The sequence below is a fragment of the Peromyscus maniculatus genome, chromosome 1 (assembly GCF_049852395.1).
Source record: "Peromyscus maniculatus bairdii isolate BWxNUB_F1_BW_parent chromosome 1, HU_Pman_BW_mat_3.1, whole genome shotgun sequence".
Taxonomy (NCBI): Eukaryota; Metazoa; Chordata; class Mammalia; order Rodentia; family Cricetidae; genus Peromyscus; species Peromyscus maniculatus.
The window spans coordinates 133326062-133353802 of NC_134852.1; the positions used below are offsets into that span (position 1 = coordinate 133326062).

General features: G+C 43.3%; 1 protein-coding gene across 12 annotated transcripts in view; it reads left to right on the plus strand.

Annotated features, from left to right (window-relative positions):
• Positions 1-26918, plus strand: part of Tnrc6a (trinucleotide repeat containing adaptor 6A) — a 177572-nt gene extending 150654 nt beyond the window's left edge. For 8 of the 12 annotated variants that reach the window (XM_015998876.3, XM_076551746.1, XM_076551722.1 and 5 more), the window contains 19 exons: positions 1032-1208; positions 2152-2327; positions 3473-3505; positions 4982-5062; positions 5565-5616; positions 10412-10554; positions 10947-11093; positions 11249-11386; positions 12011-12139; positions 12588-12665; positions 12874-13081; positions 14997-15128; positions 18333-18491; positions 18921-19061; positions 20423-20530; positions 21686-21907; positions 23053-23123; positions 23647-23786; positions 24175-26918. In XM_015998876.3, the coding sequence (XP_015854362.1) occupies positions 1032-1208; positions 2152-2327; positions 3473-3505; positions 4982-5062; positions 5565-5616; positions 10412-10554; positions 10947-11093; positions 11249-11386; positions 12011-12139; positions 12588-12665; positions 12874-13081; positions 14997-15128; positions 18333-18491; positions 18921-19061; positions 20423-20530; positions 21686-21907; positions 23053-23123; positions 23647-23786; positions 24175-24550 (2711 nt within the window). In that variant the 3' untranslated portion in view covers positions 24551-26918. The remainder of the gene's footprint in view (positions 1-1031; positions 1209-2151; positions 2328-3472; positions 3506-4981; positions 5063-5564; positions 5617-10411; positions 10555-10946; positions 11094-11248; positions 11387-12010; positions 12140-12587; positions 12666-12873; positions 13082-14996; positions 15129-18332; positions 18492-18920; positions 19062-20422; positions 20531-21685; positions 21908-23052; positions 23124-23646; positions 23787-24174) is intronic. The other 4 variants (XM_042283132.2, XM_076551743.1, XM_076551763.1 and 1 more) reach the window with 2 other exon arrangements.
• The last annotated feature ends 823 nt before the right edge of the window (positions 26919-27741 follow it).

The following is a 27741-nucleotide window of genomic DNA, read 5'->3' on the forward strand; positions in this document are numbered from 1 at the left end:
TTCTCTCAGTTATTCTGAGGCAAGGCTGAACTTTTTGGTTTTATTATTGAAATACAATAAAGCCAAATGACTGAGTACAGTACTGTAGATAATGGGTATTTGATGTTAGAGGAATTTTCTAAATTAGGCATCTAAATTAGAAGTCTACATCTACTCAAATGATAATGGATATAGTGTGTGTGTCTAAAACATTGCACTGTATCTTTCTAGTATATTCCTACTTATCCTCCCCTGTACTGAGTGAATTCTTTTCCGTGTAAATTTTCTCTAAATGTGACAGGCCTGTATTTCCTTTGAGGTTTGTTTCTTTGATGTTTCGTTGGATAGGGAAATGGCAATGTTTTCATGAATTCTGTTGGTACTTAATTGTGGTTTGCTTTGTTTGTTTGTTTGTTTGTAAATATGAGTCTAGTTTGTTGATTTATGTTTAACTCTTAGGGCAAGCATCTTTGTTTTTGTTCTTTAAACAAATTTTTTGTGGCTTTTTTTTTTTTTTTGGTTTTAGACAACTTTAACATAATAGTGTAGACCTTTTTTTCCTGTATACTTTTAAGTGAACATTACCCAGTGTGTATAAAGTAGGTTGCTTACCTATTGGTAGTCATATAGTCCATTGTTCTCCACAACAGTGCTGTGGGAAGGGTGTCCTTTCAGTAAAGTGTGACTAGTATAACCTTCACACCACGCCTGCCTTAGTTCACAAGCTTCCATTCAGAAGAACCTGGCATTTCTAGGAACTAACTTCATCCGCAAAGGAAGACGATTTGCTATAATTAAATTATTCAAAAGAATCTGCCCTAGCACCAGAAGGCAGTTTTGAAAGAAAAGGTTAAAACATTGTACAGTTAAATTATATTAGTGCAGAATAATTTTTGTTCTTCACATAAAAATGTGCCTCATGCTTGTCACAGCATAATTATTCAGTATGTGACTGTGAAGTTCTGCGTGTGGTTTACAGTACTTCCATGTCCTTTATTTGCTGTACTTCCTTCTGTCTATGCTGATGACTTCTTTTCTCACATTTTCTAAAGGCTGGGGTGAGCCCTGGGGGGAGCCTTCTACTCCAGCCACGACTGTGGATAATGGTACTTCAGCCTGGGGTAAGCCCATAGACAGTGGTCCCAGCTGGGGAGAACCCATTACTGCAGCATCCAGTGCATCCACATGGGGCTCCAGCTCTGTTGGTCCACAATCATTAAACAAATCTGGTGAGTCATTTTTGATCTTTAGTAACTGTTTTGTAGTGGTGCTGATGATGAACTCATAAACTACATTTAAATAATAGGCAAGTGCTCCTAAATTGTCACTGTGTAGCAGGATGATATGGTTTATTCTATATGATGTTCAATATATTTTTCTCAAAACTGTAACTACTAATGACTTACATATCCTCCACCAAATCTAATTTCTTTCTCACCTTATTGGATTATTTAAAACTGACAGCTTTTATGCCATTCAACCAGAGAGACTAAATAGTATAACATGGGACAAATGTCCAAACCATCAAATCTTGAATTGGAAAGACTCTGAGATTCAGGTGAATGTTGTTCTTTTACCATGTTGGGCTTAGGACACCTTGTAGGAAATCCAAGGGCTGTCTGTGGAGCATAATTGCTTGCTACCTGTGGTTTCAGTACTCCTTGACCAGTCTTGTAGAAACATACAAAACTGATTCTTTTGTGCCTCATCCATCCTCACTGTCCTTTATGTCATTTTAAAGATCAAATGGGTACATGCAAGAAGCTGCCATTGCCTCTGTTTAGTAACCCTCTGATTGGCCGGGTAGTGCTGACACACACCTTTAGTCCCAGCATTCAGGAGGCAGAGGTAGGCACATCTGTATGAGTTTGAGGCCAGCCTGGTCTACAGAGCAAGTTCCAGGAAAGGCTCCAAAGCTGTACAGAGAAACTCTGTCTTGAAAAAGAAAACTCTTTGATTTGTGAAAACATGGAAAGTTTCATTTGATGTTTTAATTCTTTGCAGTGAACTTTCACTGCAGTATAAATACACCTTTTCTATTGCATATATTTGAGAAGTAAAGGTGTGTTTTGTTTAGCTCCAGTGTCTATGCACTTTGGTATATGCTTGACCTCTTGGATGCATTGTTTCATTAAAGTCTGTTTGTCTTTGTATCACAAATCTACAAATCAGGGCCCAAATCTATGCAAGATGGCTGGTGTGGTGATGATATGCCATTACCTGGAAGTCGCCCCACTGGCTGGGAAGAGGAGGAGGATGTAGAGATTGGAATGTGGAACAGTAACTCGTCTCAAGAGCTTAACTCATCCTTAAATTGGCCACCATATACCAAGAAAATGTCATCAAAGGTAAACATTTCATGAGCTTTGCTCTTGAAATTTTAAATCTCAAAGGTAGTTTACCCATAGAAAATTAATCTCTTCTGCCCATTTATGGCAGTCAGTACAGTCCAGGCAGCCCCCAACTTAGGTGTAGCCTCTTGAATGGGCAGCTACCTAGAAAAACCTAAGACCACGGGAACTTCCTTTCTCCCCACTGCTACAGCTCGGGATTTCTCTCCTCCTCAGCTCCACCAGTACTGCTTGAGGCAACCCCAGCCCCAGGTGGTACCAGCAGTGGTGAGGATGAAGAGAAGGGCAAATCTCCATGTTGACTCCATTTCACTGCCAGTTCATCTCCATCTTGCATTTTTACCTCCTCACTCAGAGTCCCAGTTTTCCCCTTACCGAGAGTCACCATTCTCTTTATTCACTGATCATCAATGTCCCTTCCTCATCCCTCAGGTCCTGGCATGAAAATCCCCAGGAAGGGGCCGAGTTGCAGATTGTGTTCCCATACCTGGCTTTACATGAGAAATGGATTGTACTTGTTTAACACATAGTCTACTGTATCCCAAGGTTTTCTGAAGTTTTGGAAATTGCACCCAGCTTACCAAATAATGTCTAATGTAGAGCCAGGTTTAGGAACCACTGCATCCTGGGAAGTAGTATTGTGGGTTGGGGGCTGGAGGCAGATTCTCCTGGGACACCTTTCAAAAGAGGTTACCAGTCTCACAAGTGACTCACTCTAAAATGTCCTCATCGCCCTATTTGAGAATGATTATCTTTTGACTTATTATTGATAAGTCATGCATTTAGTGGGCACCTGGCCTAGTTCAAGGCCAAGGTTATTCCCTTTTAATCCTGGGATTCAATTCTAGGACCTGCCATTTTCATTTTATAATTTTTTTCATTTGGCTGGATTTGCCTATGGATGCCTGGCCATGTAGCTTATGATGTGCTTTTACATGTTTTACATAAATCATTTGGTCCTCCTAACCTTCTGAGATAGGCCACTGAGGAGGAAGTTGAGACTGGAAAATGTGGTGACTTGCCCAAAATTGCCTAACTAGTAAGTGACATAGCGAGCGAGGACTTAAGTTTAGGTCTGGAGATTCTAAACCTTGTGCTTCCCACTGGACCATGCTGTTTTGTGACTTTGTCTTTCCTTACAGGGTCTGAGTGGCAAAAAAAGGAGAAGGGAAAGGGTGTGTAGCCTTTTTACTCTTTCTCCTTTGTCTCTGCTAGTAAAAACCTTTAGAAAGCAACTGCAAACTCTTATTTAGCTTCTGCTGTGTGCCAGGTACTGTGCTTGGTGCTGGGGTTCCAATACACTAAAGAGCGGCCCTTCAGGGGCTCCTAGTCTCTGTGGGGCATCAGGCGAGCTTCATGGGCTATTGAGCTCCACACAAGTGTGTGCTGGGATGTGGAAGATGCCTGGGGTGGCCTGATAGAACCGAAAGGTAGATTTCTAAAAAGAAGTGACAAAGAAAGCTGGCTCTGTAGTTAGAGGAAGGATAGATAATGAAAATGTTGTCATCATTCTAAAAAACTTGAACTTCCATTCTTCACTGTGAAGTATAGAGCCAGTGAAATTGAGTAGAAAGCAACTTCAGTGGCCTTTGAAAACCTTATTTAAAGAGAGCCACCTAATGTTTGTGTGTAATACCAGTTGGAGTAGAAGAAGGACCAGAGGTAGGGATCTCAGGAGGCTACTACAACATTCCAGGTGGAAAGGAGAAACAGTCAGAAGCACATTTAAGAATGGAAGGGGCAGAGGTTGACAATTGTTCAGACCATGGGGGGCAATGGAAGGGGAGCAGGAACCAGAGATGCCTTCAGAATCTTTGGAGAGGGTTAGGTGCTTGCTTTAGAAATCTGCCTTTGTGGGGAGTTAAGAAGCTGTGCTCTGTTTCACAGTCAGAAGGAACAGGTAGTAGCATTGGGAAAGGGACATTAATACACAGAGGAAGTCCTTTGGTCATCACATCACTGTGAGGCCTCTGTCTCTGTGGCTTCCAGCTTTCCCCTGGGACTGCTGCCAGTCATGGCCCCTTGGTTCTCAATGTACTGCCCAGCCCACCCAAGCAGCTCAGCTGCTGCTCACAACATTGTGTTCTTAGCAACACAAGTTGAAACTTTTTTAAAAGACATTATCATGTATAAATACTTAGTAGGTTTTTGGGGGGATTTGGTTTTTCAGTAAAGTGCTTCTATCATGATTAAATTATGGATTAAATTGTTTTGTTAAGACTAACTTGAGAACCTACTTACTATTTTTTACTTTGGTATAAGAATTCCAAAACTCCAAATGATGATACATGTCAGAGAGCATGGTCCATTTGTGAAGTGGGAGCAGCCCATAGTGAGTCTTCCATTACACAGAGGCCCGGTTTTCTCCACGGGTCAGTGAGGCCCTTTGCTTTTGTCTTTTCCTTCTGACTGCCTGCCTTTAGAGATTTCTCTATACATTACAGCTATACCAGAGGACTGGAGCAAAGGAAGTTGAAAATCAAATGAGTTTATTTATTTAATTGCTAACAACTCTGGTAAGAGTTGATTGAAGGAAAAATATTGGCTAAAAATGGGAGTTGGGAATTGTCTTGAAGTTTTATTAGTCCATCACTATGTCCAGATAATTAGAGATGGCCATGGCATCTTTTCTACTCTTTTATTTTACAAAGGGAATGATGAAAGGTGGAAACAAACAAGAAGATGCGTGGATAAATCCATTTGTTAAACAGTTTTCAAATATCAGTTTTTCAGTAAGTATATGTTTTCTTAGCAACCTCTACCCTCTTTAGTGGTGGTTCATAATTTATCCCAGTTTTATTATTTTATTTTCTTAAAAATTATTCCTCATCTTTAAGTCTTTAAAATATGAATAGAGAGTAAAATTTGCCAAACCTTAATTCTTAAATTTTATAATTTTCTGCAGATTAAAAATATACTAAAACATAATACATTTTAAAAAAGAACTGGAGAGACATTCCACAGTTCCTAGCACTTTTTTCTCTTTAGAGGACCAGGGTTCCCATTACCTATTGGGGGGTGGTTTACAACTACTTTACTCTAGCTCCAGGGCATCTGAAACTCTGTTTTGACTTCTGCAGGCACTTGCACACATATGCCAAACACATAAATACAGTTTAAAAAAGAAAAAAATGTATGATGTGCTTGCATTTTAGATGATAAAATACAAGAAAGTAGTTCACTTTTTGTTTTCCTTGGTAAAGTCTGCTAACATGTTGCTTTTTCCTCCTTCAGAGAGACTCACCAGAAGAAAATGTACAGAGCAATAAGATGGATCTTTCTGGAGGTGAGAGAAAATTCAATCCTTCTGAGTTGGTGTTTCTCACTGGTAAACAAGCCTAGCTAAGTTCAAGTCTTGCTGAAAGAGCCCTTACCCAGTGCTGGAGAGCAGCCCTGGCTCCTAACTGCAGACTGCTTGATGCTGCTGCACTGTGTGAGCACACTTCAGTGAGTGAGTTTTGATGTTCCCTTAAAGGACACATCACTGTGCACATCTCAGGGAGTGTAGTGTCTGCCAGTCTGTGTTGTCGCAGAGTCCCATCAAGAGGAGGTTGTTTGAGTGGAAGACTTAGTAGTCTGGATCAGAGGACTATGCATAATAAAGACTTAGATAAATGACGAATACATCCCAAACCATAGTCTGAAATACCAAGCAGTCCATGACTGAGACAAGACATCTATCTAAGGTGGTGGCTGAAGGAAGGCAGGGTTGGGGTAGCTGGTGCAGCCTGACTCAGGTGAAGGTGCTAGATAACTAGGTGAGGGCTAATCAAGAGTTTGCGGGTTAAAGAGGTTCTTTTGTAATTGTGTATTTTTAGAGTATTTTCATAAATATCTGTGATTTCCTCTTTCCCCTCCCTACTGGTCCTTTCCCCAAATAGTCCCCCTCTGTGTTACCCCACCCAACACACACACACACACACACACACACACACACACACACACACACACACACAGTGGGATGACTAGATTAATTCACTGGAGAGTAGGATTAATTGATGATTATTATAAATGGTTGGCTCTGGAAGACACAGGAGATTTTGTGTTGAAATTTGAGTCCACTTTGCCCTTACAGCTTATTATATGGTAGTACAGTCAAAGAGAGAGAGAGAGAATACAGTAAAATGGGTAAGGAAAGATGTGTATGAATTACACATTATTAACTAACAAGGACTTAGAGTAGTAGTAGATTGCCTGTAAAAGGCGAAGAGGCTGAGATGGTGCCCAGCAGAGCACCCACACCTTGTATAGAGAGCTTGGCCATGTACCAGCCAGGTGTGTTATTGTGGTGCCACCCCATTGTGATTGCATGAGTTCCGCACTCAGAGAAAGGGGAAGGGCCATTCATAGAAAAACGTTGTGCTGGAAGCACACTGCACTGCTCTGCGGTGCCTGGTGGCAGCTGCTAGCTTCTGATGAGGGGAGCCCTGGAGCCTGGGCTACAGAAGGAAGCGAAAGCATCCTGGAACTGGGGGTTAGCCCTTTTTTCTTGCTGTGTCTCTGCTGCACTCTTGACTCACACAGCTTCGGTGCCAACTAGCAACGAGAACAATGATATGAAGGACAAAAATGCATTTCTCCTCTTATAGAAAGAACTAGCCCCAAATGTTAATTGTAGGGGGTGGGTGCTGAGAGGCAGGAAATCAAACAGTAGTTGGTCCCATTCACCCCAGCCCTTTGACAGCTCACCTTCCATAGGCATTGTGCACACTTGAACTGGAGCATCTTATACTCATCTCCCAACAGCTTGCTTTCTTGTGAGAAAGACAGGGGGTGCAATCCCCAAGAGCCATTGTGTCACTGAGGAAGTGACCCTCAAGCCAATTTCTTGCCTAAAGACTAAATTAGAGTTAACTTTCAATAACTTGAATAAAGCAGAATGGGAAAGAGAAAGGAAATGACTGGCCCATACAAATGAGCACACATTTAATAACCAGTTGAAAACATGAGACATGCTGCAGGTGAGACGAGAAGCATTTCAAATATTGAAATTTTGGATTTGAGAATATTTGCACAGACCACCAGTTGCACATCTATAATCTGAAACCTATACTTTGAGCAACATACACACAGAAAGTTTCAGGTTTTCAAGCTGGGGCTGCTAAGCCTATACCAGTCACAGTTCATCATTTGTATTGGTGGTTCTGTCTTGCATTTCTTATTCCTTCCTTACCCATTCTTAACTGGAGCCATAGTTCTGGGTTAACTAGCCTGATTCAAACCTTTATCTCAAAGATTTCCATCCTCAATAGTACTGCCTGTTTTTACTGTTGTACGTTTTCGTAACCCTTACCAAGCAGAGAAGTACTAAGAAGCAACTCATAAAATTCCCTGAGTTCCAGAATATCTCGGCTGCCTTCACTAAGTGTCAGAACACTGTTTTCCACTTTGTATTCAAAGCTATTTGCTCCAGCCCACAGACTGGTTCTGTGCCTGTCTGCTTGCTCATTGTTATTTAGGGCACAGATTCTCCAGGTGGCTGGCTTTATTGTGCATTTCATTGGAACCAGATTTGTCTTGTTGGAAGCCTTGTCCAGAACCAAGATCTAAACGGCAGAGTTCCTGGAGCAGAAGCAGGAGCTCTGGAAGTGGCCTGGACATCACTGAGAGAGCCACTACCTCAGACCTGTGGTTTCTGGTATATTGAGCCCCACAGACTCTGTCCTGGAGAACAGAATTTATACTCGGAGGATGTTGTCTGCCAGCTGGCATTATTGTTCAAATCTTCTAAAAGCTTTTCTACCCAGTTGGCTAACAACATTCGGGTGATGGCCTGTGTAGTAAAAACAGGTAATTCTACATCCTAAGGCTGTCACCACACTTCTTTTGCTATGAAGGAACTAATGGCCTGACACAGTACAGTGAGGTATTCCAGGACAGTGAAGAACGCATTCATAGCTTTGTAGACAAGAACAGCTCATATGCAGAATGTGTCTATCCCCACGAAGGCAAATCTGCTATTACCATGGCTTGCTGAAAGGCAGAAAAGTTAGAATGTGTCATAGTTGTAGAACTTGCTGGGTAATGTACAGATACACAGGTAGTTCACCAAACACTGTTACAGTGCTCTTTAGAGGTATGTGAGGAGCTGACCACACAGGCATGAGGAAGCTAACAGTGCGCTGGACCCCCTTAAGCCGTGCTCTTCACTCCTTGTTGACCCAGGAGCAGCTTCTGGTAAAGCCCCAGTGCTGGCCGACAAAAGAAAATGGAGCCAGCGGTGGTGGCGCACGCCTGTAATCCTAGCACTCTGGAGGCAGAGGCAGGTGGATCTCTGTGAGTTCGAGGCCAGCCTGGTCTACAAAGCTAGTCCAGGACAGGCTCCAAAGCTACGCAGAGAAACCCTGTCTCGAAAAACCAAAAAAAAAAAAAAAAAAAAAAAAAATAAGGAAATGGATAAATAGATCTAGATATGTTTTCATAGAACAGTCAAAAAATGACTTTGGAATAAAAGGACATGCCAGTGGCTGGCCATTATTAGCAGTGCTATAGCAATAGAGGTTTGTTAGCAAGACAGAGTCCAAGGAGTCTGCCTTGAGTGAGAGTAGGTACTGGTGTCTCTCATTTGGGGAGAGAACTGAGGAGGGGTGTTGCTTGGGATTATTGATGATTGGGGGATGGTTTTTCAGATACTAAAAGGTAGATTTCAGATACCTGATGTATCTCAAGAAATTAATAGCGTTTTAAAAGGTGTTCCTGTTTAAAGAAATGTTTCCTTTTGTTGAAAACTTTTTCACTTTTTTGGAATGAGAGTATTTTGATGGTGATAGACCTCTCAGAACATTTGCAGAGAATCATCAGGTGAGATTCTAGGATTGAGAAAATGTGTAGAATTAAGAGATGAAATTTTTGTTAAGAGATGGTAGGCCACTGAAGTAGATATGCTAAGTCAGAATTCAGAATATGAAGTTTTTTTATTTGGTGGGTCACTTGTTTGGGGATGGTGGTAACAATGAAACCTTGGTAGTGAGTGAATGTTAGAGACATAATCAAGTGCTCTCCACAGTGATATATATACCCACTGGGTATATACCCAAGGTAAAAGAGGTGGTGGGCTTACTTGTGGAGAGGAGAAGAAATGCCAGCCCAGCCAGTACAGTGATTAGGATAAAGCACTGTTTTGGGTTCTCCAGAGTTGGTTTTTTGTTTTGAGACAAAGTCTCACTATGTAGCTCTGACTGTACTGGAATTTACTCTTTTGACCAGGCTGGCCTCGAACTCAGAGGTCCTCCTGCCTCTGTTTCCAGAGTGCTGGGATTAAAGGTGTGCACCACCATGTCTAGCCAGACAATATCTGATATCTTATAGAGGGGAAGACATTGCCCTTTCTGGTCTCTAGCTTCTCCAGCTGCTTAATAGGGGCAATAATAGCAAGTTACAAACATTTAATTATTGTAACTGGAACATTTAAAGTGACATTTGACACATAGTAAGCATTTAATAGATGGTGGTTTATCAAAGTGGGTGGGGTTTTTGTTGTTGTTATCTTGTTACTTGCTAGTAGAAATTATTTTTATTATAAAATTAAGCAGATTGGGGGTGGGAAAATGCTCAGTTGGTTAAAGTTCTTGCTTCACAAACAAGGATTTGGGGTTCATTCCTCAGTACCCACAAAAATACCATGCATACTGGCATGCACCTGTATTCCCACAGCTGGAGAGGCAGACACAGGAGGATTCCTGGAGCTGCCTGGCTAGCCAGTCTATCCTAACTGGTGAGGCCAAAGAAAGGCCCTATCTTGGGAAAGGGACATATCTCCAAGAGTAACCACATATATATAAAATGTTAGGTAGATAAGAGATGATGTAAGATGTCGTAAGTTGCTTAAGAAGTCTTTAAAATGAGATTGTTAGCTGCTTTCTGCTTACCAGTCCCCTTTCAAGTTAATTGGTTCATTTAGATATTACTGTCTGTTTAAAACATGTAAGGTACAGAATTTATGAAATAGAAATGTAGTTTTTACATGTGTTTGTTGAAGCAGAAATTGTTTCATTTTGGAAAGTGGGCATTTTGCTTTCTACTTTTCTAAATGAAATAAATTGATTCTCTTCCTACTAATAATAGTTACTTACATTTATTAGGAATGTTACAAGACAAGCGAATGGAGATAGATAAACATAGCCTAAATATTGGTGATTACAATCGAACGGTCGGGAAAGGTCCTGGTTCTCGGCCTCAGATTTCCAAAGAGTCTTCCATGGAGCGCAATCCTTATTTTGATAAGGTACAATCTTTCTTTCTTTTTTCTTTTTCTTTTTTTAATCTCTGAGACTAATCAACCATACCCTTAATAGCATAATATTTAGGAAAAATGTATATAATAAAAAAATATAATCAAGTGCCTTTCCTATTAATGGGTTTTTAGTTTATTGTTTCATTTATATCTCAGTTTAATGTAGAGGTTATGTGTATATTTTCTTCTTAATCCCATGAAATATGTGTTTGGCTCTTTTTTTATGTGCTCTAGAATTAACACTAATCTGATCTCTTCTGTTTTCTACCTGTTTCCTGTTGGTGCTGGAATGTCATGTGACTTCTCCTCTGTTCCTGCAATGATTTCTCCCTTCTACTTGTTTGCTTGGCTGGTGTTACACATCTTTCTGTCTGTCCAATCAGGATGGCATTGTAGCAGATGAATCCCAAAACATGCAGTTTATGTCCAGTCAAAGCATGAAGCTTCCCCCTTCAAATAGTGCACTACCTAACCAGGCCCTTGGCTCCATAGCAGGGCTGGGTACGCAAAACTTGAATTCTGTTAGACAGGTAAGTCCAGATGTGCATTGTAGGCTTTCTCTTGAATGATCTGTCTTAGTAGTAACGTCTCTTGTATGTGGTTACTGTGTTTAAATGGTAGTATCAAACGATAATGAGCGTCCTTCCCTGAAGAATCACTTGGTAATTTTGTTGGTTGTTTCTAGAATGGCAATCCCAGTATGTTTGGTGTTGGAAACACAGCAGCACAACCCCGGGGCCTGCAGCAGCCTCCAGCACAACCTCTCAGTTCATCTCAGCCTAATCTCCGTGCTCAAGTGCCTCCTCCATTACTCTCCCCTCAGGTAGACAGGCCCCTGCTCCTCCCCTCCATTTTCCTAGGGAAAAACCTTGAATAAATTTATGTTTGGGGGCTGGAGTGATGGCTACTCTTCCAGAGGACTTAGTTTGATTGCCACCCACATGACAGCTCCCAGCTGTCTGGAACTCTAGATGGGGAATCTGATGGCCTCTTTGGGCATCAGGCATGCATATGATTAGCTGAGTACATGTAACATTTATACAAGTAAATATTAAAATTTATGTTTGAGATGACTAGTGGGCATCATAATAACTATTGATATCTTGAGATACTGCAAGTGCTGATTAGCTGTTGTTGCAGACTTGTGAGAGAAGGGTAAAGAATGGTTATTTAAATCTAAAATGTACCTTTTTTTTCTGTAAAACATCTTGAGGGCAACAGTAAAGTCAAATAGGATGGTTAGGATTTACCTCCATCATTTTAACCTACTCTAAAAAAAGTAAAGTGTGTGAACTGTTTTTTAGTAAGGAAAACACTTTGAATGGCTGTAACGTTTCATGGAACAGCCCATTACTTTTAACTGCCCAATTGATAATTAATTTGACAATATGCTTAGCTAGTCTGGGATATTGCAGCAACATTATTAACTTACTGTTGTGATCCTAAGGTTCCAGTTTCATTGCTGAAGTATGCACCAAACAACGGTGGCCTGAACCCGCTCTTTGGCCCTCAACAGGTAGCCATGCTGAACCAGCTATCCCAACTAAACCAGCTTTCTCAGATCTCCCAGTTACAGGTAAGTATTTCTTGTCTGCTTGGTTTGCAGGCACTGCAGTAAACAGAGACATTGTATTCATAGCCTGCACAGAGCTGATAGCCTGTCAGAAAAGATGAAGCGTGAACATATATGAAGTTCAAGATGTTTTCAGGGGAGATCCAGGAAGGGAACCATGATTGGGGGAGGGGGAGAGTTCCTGTTAAAGTGAAAGCTGGGTGTTGGGGGTGTTTTATTGGTAGAGTTTAACATATGCAAAGCCCTTCGTTCTAGCCATAGCATTGCAAACGTTAGATTGGACTAAAGACAGGGTTTTTGCAGAATTTCTGGAAACAAGCTAACTGTTGTAAGGAAGAGGTTTTCCCTGTGACTTGGTTGTAGAGTATAGTTCTGTAGGTCTACTGACCATAGTCATCCTTAGCGTTTAGTCTGTAACAGCCAAACCGTGACAACCCTTTCCATCTTGCAGCGATTGCTAGCGCAGCAGCAGAGGGTGCAGAATCCGAGAAGCGTGCCTTCTGCTAACCGACAGCAGCAAGACCAGCAGGTAGAGAAGCCTTCTCCACTGGTTAAGAAAGAATGTTTTTCAAATTTAATGAAATAGGCTTTTTAGTCTGCTCTTTGTCCAGAAGTCATAGTAGCCATATAACTTTGATTGGTGTTCTTCCTCCTGAGAAGGAGGTGAGTTCAAAAATAAAGAATGTGCACCTGTAAAGATACACCCTCACAATTTTCCTGAATCATTTTGTTTGAAGGGTCGACCTCTTAGTGTACAGCAGCAGATGATGCAACAGTCTCGTCAACTTGATCCAAGCCTGCTGGTGAAGCAGCAGACTCCGCCTTCTCAGCAGCCGCTTCATCAGCCAGCCATGAAGTCCTTCCTTGATAATGTCATGCCCCACACTACACCCGAGCTGCAGAAAGGGCCATCGCCAGTAAATGCTTTCAGCAACTTTCCTATAGGTGAGTTCCTGCTTGGCCACTGCACATGCACCTCACTGCCTTTGCAGCTCTCTCTCCAGCACAGCGCTGGCCTTAGAGATGCTACATAGTGGAGAGGAACTGTACTTTCTCCTAGGTTAAGCTCACCTTCATGCTTCAGGGATGGTGTCTATCTGTTCATGAAAACTACAGTATTTCAGAAAGTTGTATATCTGTTGAGAGAGATAGACTAAAGGACACACTTGTTTTCAAATTCAGACTGTAGGTGCGCAGGGCAGAAAGGCAGACGACAGTGTTACTGGGAAGAGAAGCGAGGAGCAGGTGCTGCTGGTGGAACATACTGAGGATAAGCCCCGTTAGGTTTGCACTTGGCTTAAGAAAATGGGTATGAGGAAGAACTGTCTCCTGTTTTCTCCTCTATATCACCAGGCTCTTATTCACTGAGGAAATTCAAGGCTTGTATGTTTTCTCTTTCCCAGGTTCCTGATTATGTTTTGATTCTTGGCTAAGCCTACCTCATTCATTTTTTATGCCTCCTCCCACTTGAACAGTGGTTTCATGAAAATGAACCATGTGGTTGTTACCCCAGCTCTGTTGAAGACCTTAGTTCTCATAGCATATTCTGGGCTGTAGACAGCAATTGGAGTATGTGTTGGTCCTGCTAATAATTCTCTCTGACTGGGAGGTTTCTAATTTGGTTCTTCTGATGTTACATAATAAACTCTGGGCTAGGGCAAGATCCTTGGGCTTGTTGGCAGCAACAGTTTCTGTGTCAGTTAGCACCGTGGCTGACACTACAGAAGGCACCGATGAGGAAGGGAAGTGACTCCACTCGACAGATACGGGGCTGTGGAGAGCAAGTGCAGGGCAGGGTTTCCTTCCGGGTGGCCTTTCCTTTCTGCGTCATCTCCAGAGACACTCCACTGTAGCCTCGGAGCAAAGTGTGGCTCACTGTCCAGTTTCACCAAGTTTTATGGGAACAGAGCCATGGTATTTTTCGAACATACTATCTGTGGCTGCTTTTGCATAGTGACATACAGAAAGCTATGTAGCCCATATATTCTCTAAGCTACCTTTTGAAACTTTATGCAGAATATTTATAAATTCTTGGTCTAATTGATAGGTCTATGAGCAAAAATTTGGTTATTTTCTGCAAAAATGGAACTGGGAATGGTTTAAAAGAATTTATTACAGGCCTAATACCAGAATTTAAGACCATTGAATTTCAAACTTGAGAATAAGAACTATTTGGGACTGTGTTTAGACTTCTGTTTCATGACAAAACATTTGAGGGGATTCTAGAGCTGATAGTCCCTGCATCACACATTAAAAAACACTGACTTGCTATCAGTTTTCTGACAGCAGTGTATAAAACAGAATCATCTGTCCTTTGTCCAAGAGACTATCTGAGGACATAAACTCTGTCAGCAAAGACTCAAATAAATTGTGCCGTCAGCTCTGGGAGTCTTTCTCTTAGGTGTCATTGCTGAAGTTAGGAACTGTTATTGTTAAATAGCATCTTTTGGCTAGCCAGCCATCTGGAAATTAATCAACTTGAAATCAAATGACAGTTGAGAGTGATCATACATTAGACACGGCACTCTGGGAAAATGGCCAAACTTGGGGTATAATTACAAACTTTATATGATCTCCTTAAAACTTTTCTCTCCTATCTGGGAAGTTTTTAAATGATCGAGCTTGTATGGAAGAATAGTTTCCCACCTGTAACAGCACTAGCCTTTGTGGTTTGAAAACAGTACTGTGGAGCATTAGAGTACCTACTGAACCAGGCACCTGTGGTTGACTGTGTATTTGTGTTTGTTGAGGGACATTAGGCAGCATTGGAAACAGGAGCTGCATATGCTTTTTAGAAAGTAGAAATTTGGTAGTGAAAGGAAAAATGTCCTGTTTTGTAAGATTTAATTTTTTTTTCAAGGCTTGAACTCAAACTTGAATGTAAATATGGATATGAACAGTATTAAAGAGCCACAGTCAAGACTAAGGAAGTGGACTACAGTGGACAGCATTTCTGTGAACACATCTTTGGATCAAAACTCCAGCAAACATGGTATCAATTATGTAGTCTTTGACTTCTGTTGAAAAAAGAATATGGGGCAGTATGGAGGTCAGATTGCTTAGTGGATGAGTGTGTTTGTCACCAAGTTGGACAACCAGAATTCAGATCTAAGACCACATGGTAGGAAGAGAGAGCCAACTCCACCAACTTGTCCTGACCTTCACATGCACACTACATGAACATGATGGTATACACACACAACACATGCACATAAACTAAATAAATAATAAACCTACCGGGCGGTGGTGGTACATGCCTTTAATCCCAGCACTCAGGAGGCAGAGCCAGGCAGATCTTTGTGAGTTCAAGGCCAGCCTGATCTACAGAGAGAGATCCAGGACAGGCACCAAAACTACACAGAGAAACCCTGTCTCAAAAAACAAAATAACAAAAAAAAAAAAACCAAATAAACAAACTAATTAATTAATTAAAAAATAGACCCGAGTAACACTGAATCATCATCTTTTGTGTATATATTTCAAAGCCAAGTTCATCTTAGACCTTTCCCTTATTGCAAAAGTGTGCTTTGGGTAAGCCAAAGCAAACCTTTTAGTCTTAATTTTTGTAAAAATAGCCAGGCATTGTGGCACACACCTCTAGTCCCCACACTTGAGGGTGAAGACAGAAGGCTCAATTCAAGGCCATCATGAGCTATATAATGAGCTTAATGTGACCAGCCTTCTCTACATAAGAGCCCTTGTCTGAAAAAACCACAAAACCAAGCACAGCCTTAAAAATGGAACTGTCTTAACTCTTATTTAAGAGACTTTCAAGTAGAAAGCAAACTTACTTCAATTGTGCTGTGTTACAGATGACACAGAAGAGCAATCTGAGGATGTAGGACGTAGATGCATATTTTTTAAACATTCAAGTTTCTTTAAATAATGTTTTTATCTGTTCTTTGAGAATATCCTATGATGTATTTTGATGATATTCATCCTTCTCCCCAACTCTTTCCAGCTCCTCCCCATCTCCCTCTACCCACCCAACTTTACATTTATTCTCATCCTCCCCCACCTTAAACACATGCACCCAAGCGTTTTGTGTGTGTGTGTGTGTGTGTGGTGTGTGTGTGTGTGTTTAAATAAACAACAACCCAACCATGGAGGCCAGTTTGTGTTGACAGAGTATTCCTGGGACTGCCCTGGAGTGGTTGATGTACCAGATGCCACTTCTTTGAAAGAAAATGACTTCCCCCTCTCCCCCCAGTAGTCAGTGCCAATAGATCCTCGGCTAGGAGTGAGACTTTGTATCCTTGTCCCTTCCTTCAATGCTGGGATTTTATCTGACCTGAACTTGCACAGGTCTTATGCATGCTCTCACAGCCTCTGAATTCATATGTGCCTCTGCCCTGTTGTGTCTAGAAAATAGCATTTCCTTGAAGTCATCCACCGCCTCTGGCTCTTCCAGTCTTTCCACCCCTTCTTCTGTGTAGACCCTTGCGCCTTGAGGGGAAGGCTATGATAAAGACATCCATTTAGGGCTAGCTGGTCATTCAGGTGTGTCTTAATCTCAGCGCATTGACCAGTTTAGGGTTCAGTGTTAACCACCAACTACTGTAAGAAGCTTCTGTAATGAAGATTGAGCAATACACTGATCTGTGGGTATATTTGTGCTTTATCTGCATGTACAACTTTATGCCATCAGATCCCACTAGAGATGGTTGTGAGCCACCACATGGTTGCTGGGAGTTGAACTTAGGACCTCTGAAAGAGCTGGCCGTGCTCTTAACCACTGAGCCATCTCTCCAGCCTCCCACCACCACCACCACCACCACCCCCATACACATTTAAAGAAAGGGTCTTGCTGTGTAGAACAGCTGGCCTGGAATGCATAGAAATTACCTGCCTCTGCTTGCCAAGTGCCAGGATTAAAGGATTGCACTACCACAACATGGCATTAATTCCCTTCTTGATGATCATTTAGGAGATATTTCCCCCAAGTGATTATATTGTCCTTACATTCTATTTTTGAACATTCACTGAGTTTAACTTGGTTTGTTCATAGTATGGCATTAAACTCTTAATACTGCAATTTTCCATTGGATCTTAATATGTGGTGCAGGATGGCTTGGAATTCACAATCTCCATACCTTAGCCTCCAGTGATAGGATTATAGGTATATACTGGCATACACACACACACACAAAATATGTGTGCGTGTGTATAAATATATAAATCTTAGGTTTGATAATTATCTTTTCAGCAGCTACTTGAAGTTCTTTTAGAAATAATCACATTTAGCTTAGGATTATTACCCGTTTGTCTTCAAAAGTTAATGGAATTTCTTGTGCCTTCCTAGGACCTTTCTGGGTACCTAGAACATACAGATGAATAAGTACTTGTGGACACACAGTTGAACCTGTGTATTACAGAGGTTTCTGCACACACTTGCCCTAGGAAGCTCATTTCTTAGCCCAAGTAAACATGTGGACCCCCGTGAGTACAGTATAATAGGCATTGGGAGCACATGGAGCTATTTCAGAAGTCCGAGACAGTGCTCCAAAGGAATGCCTGGTAATGCTGAGTCTAAAGAGGCTGAATGAAGAGACTCACCTCAAAGTCTTCAACTGACAACTGCTGAGCTGGAGGAAGACCAGCTGAGGAGAACAGTCTGATGAGGTCTGGATTAAACCAGAAAGGAGGCAGAGGCAGAGGAGTAGATATGGAGTAAAACTTGTAGGCCATAATGAGGTGGGGCTGGAGAGACAGTGCAGTTTCCCTATGGTGAAGAGGACCTCAGTCTAGTTTACAGTACCGTGCTGGACAACTCCTAGACCCAGGAAGTCAGACACACTCTCCTGGCCTCCATAAACACACACACACACACACACACACACACACACCACAGAACAAAAACTTTAAATCAGTAGAGATAGACGTCTAGCACTCAGGAGAAAGAGTTTGTCTTTATCAGAATGAAGTCATAAGCATAGGGGCACACAGAAAGAAAGGAAACACTAGGAACCCTGGAGCCACTGTGGTTCTTTCCACCCACTCTTCATGTGATGTGTCCAAATCCCACTGTGCTGTCTGTCATGGAGCACAGAGTTCTCCTCTTTTCTTGCATCTTCACATAATAAACTGGACAGTTTGGCACCTGCATTCCTAATGAGAAGCTTTCCTACACTGGAGAAACTAAAAGTGACTGATGCTGTAGCTTGCTTACATTTCACCATCGTGTTCTTCTTTTTAGGTGCTATTTCAAGTGGTTTTAGGCTGGAAGAATCTCCATTTGTTCCCTATGACTTTATGAATAGCAGTACTTCACCAGCCAGTCCTCCAGGTTCAATAGGAGATGGCTGGCCACGTGCCAAATCGCCTAACGGCTCTAGCAGTGTTAACTGGCCACCAGGTAAGATGCTCATAGCCATCATTTCCGTGATGTTTGGCCTCCCCAGTGGTTTAACCTGGTCATGTGATCGGACTAAAAGGCAAGCATGAAGTCGGGTCATCGTCTGCATGTTCCACTTCCTCTTCTCCAAGTAGTGAGAGTTTCATACAAACCCCTAGTCAGTGGTTGCTGTCTGGCTGTGTCAAAGGAGTCACTGGACACTGAGGCTCACTGGAAATGCTTCTCTGGCTGCCTGAGTTGCTGTAATGCTGTAAAGATAGAAATTAGAGAAATGATTTCTCTTGTCTAAATAGGCAAATTTATATAGGGATATATAATCTGTTACCAGCCTGGCCTTTTAGAAGGTGTCACATAGGATTTAGGAATGAATGTTTGGATATTTAGTTTGGATTTTAAAGCCATGCACTAATTTTGAATTTCCATTTGCAGAATTTCGCCCTGGTGAACCATGGAAAGGTTATCCAAACATTGACCCTGAAACTGACCCTTATGTCACTCCTGGCAGTGTGATTAACAGTCTTTCGATTAATACTGTGCGGGAAGTTGATCACCTCAGGGACAGGAACAGTGGTACGTAGGGGCATGAATCAGTGTCAGCATATTGTGCAACAGCATGGGCTAAGAACATCTCAAGGTGGCTGGTGAGACTTTAACTGGGGTTCCTTCCATTCCTCACATCCATGGGAATTGGGACATAAAAACACAGTTAACTGTGGCCACTTGTAAGATGAGGAGGAGTTCTGGCTTGAGTAAGTGAACACCAAGGACCTGCAAACATTTATTTTCTGATACTGCTGTCAGCAACTGCCAAGTGTACAGTTAATTTATACTCAACAGTGTTGACATGCTTTCCTCAGGAGAAAGAGCCTGGGCTTTCAAGGCTTCAAAGAGTGAAACTCGTATGTATTGTCTAAAGGGCTATTAGGTGAAATTACCCTGTAACTACCACGGGGCTGTTTTTCACCTTAGGCATATGTGAATATTTTGTCCATTATTTTGCACTAGAAGAAAAATTAATGAAATGAATTACTGAAACACTAAAATAATTGAAAACTTGTAATGTATTCTCCTTTCTGTCCCTTTTAGTAATTTACAAAGAAAATGTAAAAGAGCCAACAGTTTATACAAATATTTATAGTTGTTTATTAAGTAGTTTATTAAGGTAGCAAGTGTTTACCACATCATAGTGGTAAGTGAAGAATCCTGTTATTCTAAAATAGCAGAATCTCCCAAACAGCTGTGGAGAGGTAGTGAGAGCCAGTTCAGCAAATGGTAGTGAGGCACAAAGCTAGGCTTAAAGGGAGTTACAGAAGAATTCGTTGTTTATAGAAACTGCTGCTTTGTGGATAGAATGTTCTGAAAGTTGAGAGGAAAGATTAAATTTAATATTAAAGGAAGAGCCACCACTAAAAGTTTAGAGTTGAAGGGTCTGTGTATCGAATGGTGTGTGGAATGAATGCTGTGGGAGGTTAGTCTGGGGACTGTCCTGGTGACCAGGCGATGGTCAGGTCTGGAGCTAAACTGGAGAAAGAGGACGTGTTGGCCATGGAAGGAAGACTGCAGAGCCCAGGTGTGGAGAAGGCTGAAGGCCTGGCTCTTAGGTCGTGTGGGACAGGGTGCTTTGGTGGCCTGCCTTGCCAGTAGAAAGTCCTTGCTGTTCAGAGTTAAGAGCTAGGAGCAGCAAGAGCAGCTCTTCAGTGCCCAGTGCTGAAAGGAGAGCTTGGGTCTCCTGGCCGTTGTTCTTTCCTGGGGAACAAGAAGGAAATCCTGTTTTGAGCCAGGACAGAAACCGTCATCAGGAAGGAAGCTGCTTTCTTGGGCCCCATCCTTGATCCAAGTCTTCTTGGCTACTATCTTGGGACATGCTGTGACCCTGCAACTTCCCAGACACCATGTCCTGCTCTGGTAACTAACTGGACTCTCTTCTGCAGGGTCATCCTCATCCTTGAACACCACGCTGCCTTCAACTAGTGCCTGGTCATCCATTCGTGCCTCCAACTACAATGTTCCCCTCAGCAGTACAGCACAAAGCACTTCAGGTGGGCCTCTCAGGAGCAGCCTGGTTGTCGCTTTTCCTCTGTTGTCTTTTCAGGGGGCTGGCGGTTGTTTGTGATGCAAGGGAAGTGTTGCAAACATCATTTTTCCCTTTTTAAATTTGCTGTTCGGCAGTCACATAAAACACTTTACATCTGCCATACATCTCTGTGATAAAGTACAGCTTAATCCAAAGCATCTGCTTTCATTTATTTAATTTTTAATCCATCACAGACTGATAATTGTGCAAAATGCAGAAAATAGGAATTTATAAACTGCCAGAATGAGTGTGCCCTGGACAGTTAGGCCTCTGCAGTGAGCTAGGTGGCTGTGGCCCTGGGTTGTCAGTATGCATCTGTTGCTGCTCAAGTAAACTGTGCTGTGGTCAGGCTTCCTGCAGCCATGCTTGGAGGAGCCTTGGCCTAATGGCCATGCACTTCATAATAACTCAGGGTGAATGCTCAACAGTTGAAGAGTTTCCCACTCCTTTCTCTCCCCGTCTTTTAGTGTTGTTTTGGCACAGTTATCTCTCCTCCGTCGCTGCACCCCACCCCCTTAGCGCTGCTCTGAGCCAGCAAGAGTGGGCAAGAGTCCATTGCCCCTTCTCATTCCGCTGTTTTTAAGCTAGAAAAGGCCAACGTTTGCATCCTAGCTATGCAGATCATTTACCTTTCTGGTCTTGGCTCTGTTGTCAGGGTAGGACATTAACAACCTAGCACCCCACAAGCAGCCAGTGAGCGTTTGCCAGTTCACCTTCCTAAATTGGGGTAACTGCTATAGCTTTTCTCATGAGGAAATGATGAACGTAAAATATATCTCTCGAGTAGCCCAGTTGGCCTCGGAGTCCACAGGTATGGACTCTTATAGTCTGTGTTGTGGTCTCAGAGAGCAGTTCTTTACTTGCACAGTCTCGAGACAGTAACAGAAGAGGGCGTATAAGTCCTGAGGGAGGAGTCGCTGCCTTTGGGCTTTTGATTTTTTTTCCTTTAGGCCTTTAGTTGCATTTAGGTCGGTTTTTTTTGTTTTGTTTTTGATAGTTTCCATTTGTTTGACTCACCTTTCATGGGACAGTGGATGTTATTGTATAAATTTTCTTTTTCTGACATTATTCCACCTTCAATTTTTCTTATTTTCTTTTTTCCCCTTTCTCCTTTGAATAGCCAGAAATAGTGATTCCAAATTGACGTGGTCTCCTGGTTCAGTTACAAACACCTCTCTGGCTCATGAGCTGTGGAAAGTCCCTTTGCCACCTAAAAACATCACTGCTCCATCCCGCCCACCTCCGGGGCTGACTGGTCAGAAGCCACCCTTGTCTACGTGGGATAATTCTCCCCTTCGTGTAGGTGGAGGATGGGGGAATTCTGATGCCAGATACACCCCAGGTAGGACACAGTAGCTGTGTGCTTGATTACGGGCCGTTTGCTGAGTGCTGGCTGGCTGGTGCCAGCTGTTCCGTTTAACATGGCCAGCACTGTCAGCTGGGAGGTCACACTCTGCAAAGGTGGGGTGGGCTTGATCAGGATTCCTAGTTCATTGCCACATTTTACAATTTTCTTGTCTTGAGGAGTCTTGACTGGTTTCCTTAAGGATATTTACCCAAACTTGTGTGGTGGTGCATGTCTGAAATCTTAGCACAAGGGGAGGAAAGTAGGAACAGGAAGTATGAGGAAGTTGATATCATCTGTACATGAGATCCTGCCTAAATAAATCAGAAGGCTTACCCAAAGATACTTCAGTCAACAGTCGTGTTAGTAGGATCGTCATCTTCTTTCCAAAGTTCTTGGGAAGGCATCTTATTAAAAGTCTGTTGCTTTCCTGCTCACGGCAGGCTGCAAGCCTGTTGGAGAGACCATATAGAGGGCAGCCCAGCTGAGCCTTGGAGAGAGGGTTTGTTTGGGTAGTGCTTGGCCTATCCCAGGAATGACTGTGAAGTTTACTGTTCAAGCAGACATTTGAGAGTGGAAGGGGGTGCTATTGATCCTTAAGCTCAAGCAGACAGGTCAGATTATCCCAGGAAGGCTACAGTGACACAGTTGTGAAATGCCTGTAAGTAGTCGCAGGGGCAGGTGGTTCTTGATAGAAGAGAAGTGATTGCCATGGGGCCATGCAGGAAGGCTAGACGGGGGCTCACATGGTAGCCCAGACAAAATCAAAGGATGTCTGGATAATGCAAGCAGTTTGGTCCCCCTAAAGCTTCACTTCACATCTTGGGGTACATGCAGGGATGCTTCCCTGAGGCCTGCCCCTAGGAGCAACATTTAGAAGAAATGATGCCGGAGAGGTGGAGCGTTGTGGCTTCTCTGCCTCCCAAAGAGAGGCACCTGCAGCAGGGGTCGGTGCCTGGTCCAGGCTGGAGTGAACTGACGTCCCACGCCTATTTGTTACACTAGGGGAAAGTTGGCAAAAGAGATGGGAGTCTTGATTCCTGAGGACTGGAATTCACTGTCATTTGACGGGGCGGGGCTTGTCCTAAACAGTCCCTCAGGTCACAGTGATAGAAAGCTGACTGTCCTTTTTCTTGGTTTAGGTTCCAGCTGGGGTGAGAGCAGCTCAGGGAGAATAACGAATTGGCTTGTTTTGAAAAACCTCACACCTCAGGTAAGGAGGTGCCTACTTCATGTTCACGGTGGGCAAGGGAGCATGGGAGGAACACTTTGCTGTTCCAAGACAGGCCTGTCAGTGGTCCTCGAGGCTGCGCAGAGGCGGATGATTCTCAGTTGCCTTGGGTCTGATCCAGTGTCCTCATGCTGTTATATTGAGGGAGCCACAAAACGCAGATGCCTCCATCTCAGCCAGTGCGGACTGTAGTGCTGGCCTGGGGTTTGCAGGCATGTGTCTGGGATTGTGCTGCACCTCCAAAAACCTTGGCCTGCCCTTTTATGTCTGAGTGTTTTCTTAGCCCCTAGGCTACCTCCCACTCCCCTAGAGAGCAGTGCCTTCAGGTCCTGTTCTGGAGCGGGGGAAGAAAAGACACAAAACCACACCACGTGTGGTGGCTCATCACATAGCTCTAGGCCCAGTGAACATAAGAAAGGGATACTGACCCTGGCATGAGAAGGACCAGGGGTACCTCCTGATGGCCCTTACGATGGAGTCCCTAACCTCAGCCTGCTCTGTCTAGATTGATGGCTCAACTCTGCGCACCCTGTGCATGCAGCATGGCCCACTGATTACATTCCATCTGAACCTCCCACATGGAAATGCTCTGGTCCGTTACAGTTCAAAAGAAGAGGTAGTGAAGGCACAAAAGTCTCTGCACATGTAAGTTGCCCAAGACTCCTGTTGGGGAAGGTCTGGGGAGCCGTGAGGAGAAGCCCAGCCCAGGACCCCTGGAGAGACCTGGGGCCCTGGAGAACCTTAGGAGGAGGGATCATCTGAGCCCAGGAGTTGGAGGCCAGTCCAGGAAGTACAAGACCCCCAGATAAATGAAAACAAAATCTCTTAAGTGGAGAACTGCTTGTGTTGCCCGCAGGAAACAGACCTAGTCTAGACACCCCATGACTCTTTCTGGGATGCTCACTGTGGGTGTGGGGCAGTCCAGGCTCCTGTCCCTCGTTGGTTTTTCCTCAGAGCAGGCCCCGCTGCTAATTGAGCTTGTGAAACCGTGCAGCAGCCAGACGACCTTCTCATGCTGTGCCCTCTCCTCTAGGTGTGTGCTGGGGAACACTACTATTCTCGCTGAGTTTGCCAGTGAAGAGGAGATCAGTCGCTTCTTTGCACAAAGTCAGTCTCTGACCCCTTCTCCTGGCTGGCAGTCTCTCGGGTCCAGCCAGAGCCGGCTGGGCTCCCTCGACTGTTCCCACTCATTCTCCAGCCGGACCGATCTCAATCACTGGAATGGTGCTGGGCTGTCGGGAACTAACTGTGGAGACCTTCACGGCACTTCCCTCTGGGGGACCCCACATTATTCCACAAGCCTGTGGGGTCCCCCAAGCAGCAGTGACCCCCGGGGAATTAGCAGCCCATCCCCCATTAATGCTTTTCTTTCTGTTGACCACCTGGGTGGGGGTGGAGAGTCCATGTAACTGCATAGGTATAGACGCAAACTGTGACCTCAAGATAAGAAGGAAAGGAGCACTAAGTTGGGCTCGCCGCCTGCAGCCAGGGCCACCTGTGGGGACAGCTATTTTTCTGCACATTTTCCACTTTGTTTTCCCCAGAACATATCAGTTTGAATACTTGAATCATGCAGGCCAATATTATAATGTGAAAGGGTATCTATCTATTTACACTCCCAAATAGCGCCATACAGCTAACCGTGTGGAATGAGCTCACTGGTGTATTCATCATGTTTAGCCTTCGGATTCCTTCTTTCCTTCATTTCCACCCCCAACCCCACCTTTTATTTTTATTTGTTTTTTTTGTTTTTTTTTTTTTTTGCAAAACCGTTTTTTGGGCTGATGTATGAGCTTTTACCTTTGCACTGAGTGATGTTCTCTCCGTCTGATCGGCAATATGGGGGGGGCAGCTGTTCCAGTGTAAATGTTTACTCAAGGATGTTCTTAAGGCGAGCGCTCTCCACTCCGCCTCATGTCGCCTACCTTACTGTGGTGTCGTGGAGTCTAGAAGATCAAGTTAAGATACTGACGTAGGATTCTTAATGAAAGTATTGCACCAGTTTTTTCATGTTGTAAAACTAAAGAATTTTCGCTCTACAGTTTGAGAAACTGTGGCCACCGCTGTGACCTGCAGCCCGCCTGCTGCCCAGGATGGGCCCTGCACTTTGAACAGGCTTTCCATGTTGTTTTGAAGGTTCCCACGGTGAACCTTCTTGTTTACAGATTTTTTGTTTGTTTTTTGAGAAAAAAAAAAATGTTTACTCTTCCATCATTTAAAAAAAATTTAAAAGACAAAAAAAAAAAAAAAAAGAGGAGGGTGGTTTAAAGACGCTTTCTATCTCTGGGAAAAGAGCAGCATTTGGCCATGTTCTTCTGTTTTCTAGCCCTGTCCTAAATCAAAGAGCATGGTTCTCAGGAAACCAGTTCCCCGTCAAAAATCTTGTAGTTTCTTATAGGAAAAAAGAAAACCCCGACTTTTAGCACTGATATTACGTATTGCTCTGTTCAAGAATTTTCTCTGCCAAAAAAAGAAAAAGAAAAAAAAAAAAAAAGAAAACCAACCGCTTTGAGCTGGAGTTGCCGTCTGCTTTCAGATGCTGTCCCTTATTAGTGAGTGATGATGGTTTGCTGATAATCGCTAGGTGACTTTTTGTAACCCCATCAGTGGCTCTCATGTCTCTGCTCTCTCGTGACCGTGTTCATGTTTAACTGTTGTACCTTAAAGCCGAGATCAGTAACTATGCATACTGTAACCAAGACATTGGGCTTACAGAGTTGTTTGTTGTATAAAAATTTTAAATGTTGTTGCAAACTAACGAGTTACACCATTTTAAAGTTTCTTTCCTCCCCAGCTCCTGTTTCTTTGCCCACAAATGGTATTATAATGCTTGCTTAGTCAGAGAAGAGAAGACTAAACAAGGGTAAACTTTTAACAGTACAGAATATGCCATCATTTCATTGCCTTGATTCTAACTGTTTGTGTCCTAAGATGCAAAAGAGGTCAGTGGCTTTTAACTGTTTACAAATAGGATGTGATTGTAAATGTACAGTTTGGTTGTGTTTGAATTATGAAATCTTCAGATAATAAACCATGACTTTTTTGGCTGCTCAACATTAATTGTCTTTTTTGTGAATTTATTTGTAGGCTCTTTTTTATAATGAAAGTTACAGAGTTGCTGCCCATGAGGGTTCTCTCATAGAGCAGCAGATTAAAAATCTAAGCAAATATTTGAACGTTTCACCTGAACTTCTCCACAATCACCCTGAGATAATGTGAGAACAGTGGAAGCTGTAGCTTGCTCCCTCCTCCCCGAGCATCTTTGGGATCTTGTTGCTCAAAGCTCTTCTGTGGCTTCACCTCTGCCCCACCACCTGTGCCCATCTCAAGCCTCAGCGGGACCATTCGGAACATGAAGCTTAGTGACTTGACAGCCTCCTAGTGTTAACCTCTCATACCTCTCACACAGTGGGGATGCCACCGACGTGCCCCTGCTCCTCACGGCGGGAGCCCTAGGGCAGAACTGTGTCTGTATTCCAGTGTATGACTTCAGACCACGCTCCAGCTTGCCAGCTGTAAGCTAATGGCGGACACCGCAACCTAAGCAAATGTTCAGTGCGTTCGGTGTGTATTGACGTCCATACTGGTTTTTCCAAAAACCAAAGGTAGCTTTGAAAAACCATGTGTGGAGATATTGGAACGTTAAGCTGAGTGACCTTTTGGGGCTTTGAGTAGTATATAACTGACTTCATAACTTCGTTAATTGTATTGTTAAAAGTGTTTGGGAGTTTTTTGCGCTTGTTATGTGGAAATAAAGTGTTTGATTTTAAAAAAAAATTCAGTGGTTTTGATATTTACCTCTTTCTTAATAACTGCTCTATTCTCTTGTCATTCTTGAGCCGTTCTGAATCCCTTCCAGTTACCAGTACCTCATTCTTGGCCATCACTGCCCACAGACCTGTTTGATAGACTTCAAGCTCCTTGTGGTCTTTGGGAGTCAGCCTGAACTTAGATGGTGCTCAGGCCTGGCAGAGGTGCTCCCACTCATCTGGCTGTGCTCTCAGCTCCACCCGCCCAGAGCTGCCATGCAGGCTCTCCTCCCAACACGAGAGACCTTCCTTCCTCACACAAGGCCACTTCCCCTGGCTTATTTGTCCCCAGCAAAGCAGCCCCCTCCCACCTCTGCTTGCTGCAGAACCAGAGTTCATTGCTGATCATTGCACAGATACCACGGACCCCCAAGCATCCACTGAGCTCACCTGTAACCTCCCTTGTCATGTCATAGTGCTTGTTGACATTGGAAGGCAACAGAAGCAGAGTGAGACAGGTCGTGGCAGGTCGGACCACGTGGAGGCACGTGATGTGAAGATGGGGTTGTGCCTCCGATAACTAGTGGGGCTGGGGCTGAGCAAGGCCGCTGACATACAGCTGCTGATCCTCAGCAGAGTTCCACGGTGTTGTGTTCTTGCTGATGTCTAGATTTGGGACATTATGGTTCTAGCTTCTTAGAGCTAGAACCCAAAGAAACCAGAGAGGCCCTACCATGACTAGAATTGTGATCCCAGTGGGATTCTGGGTAGCATCTAGGAGGGTCAGTGGGAGGGAGAGTTGCTGTGTATGAGGGATTCTGTCCGTGTAAGGCACTGTAATATACATGCTC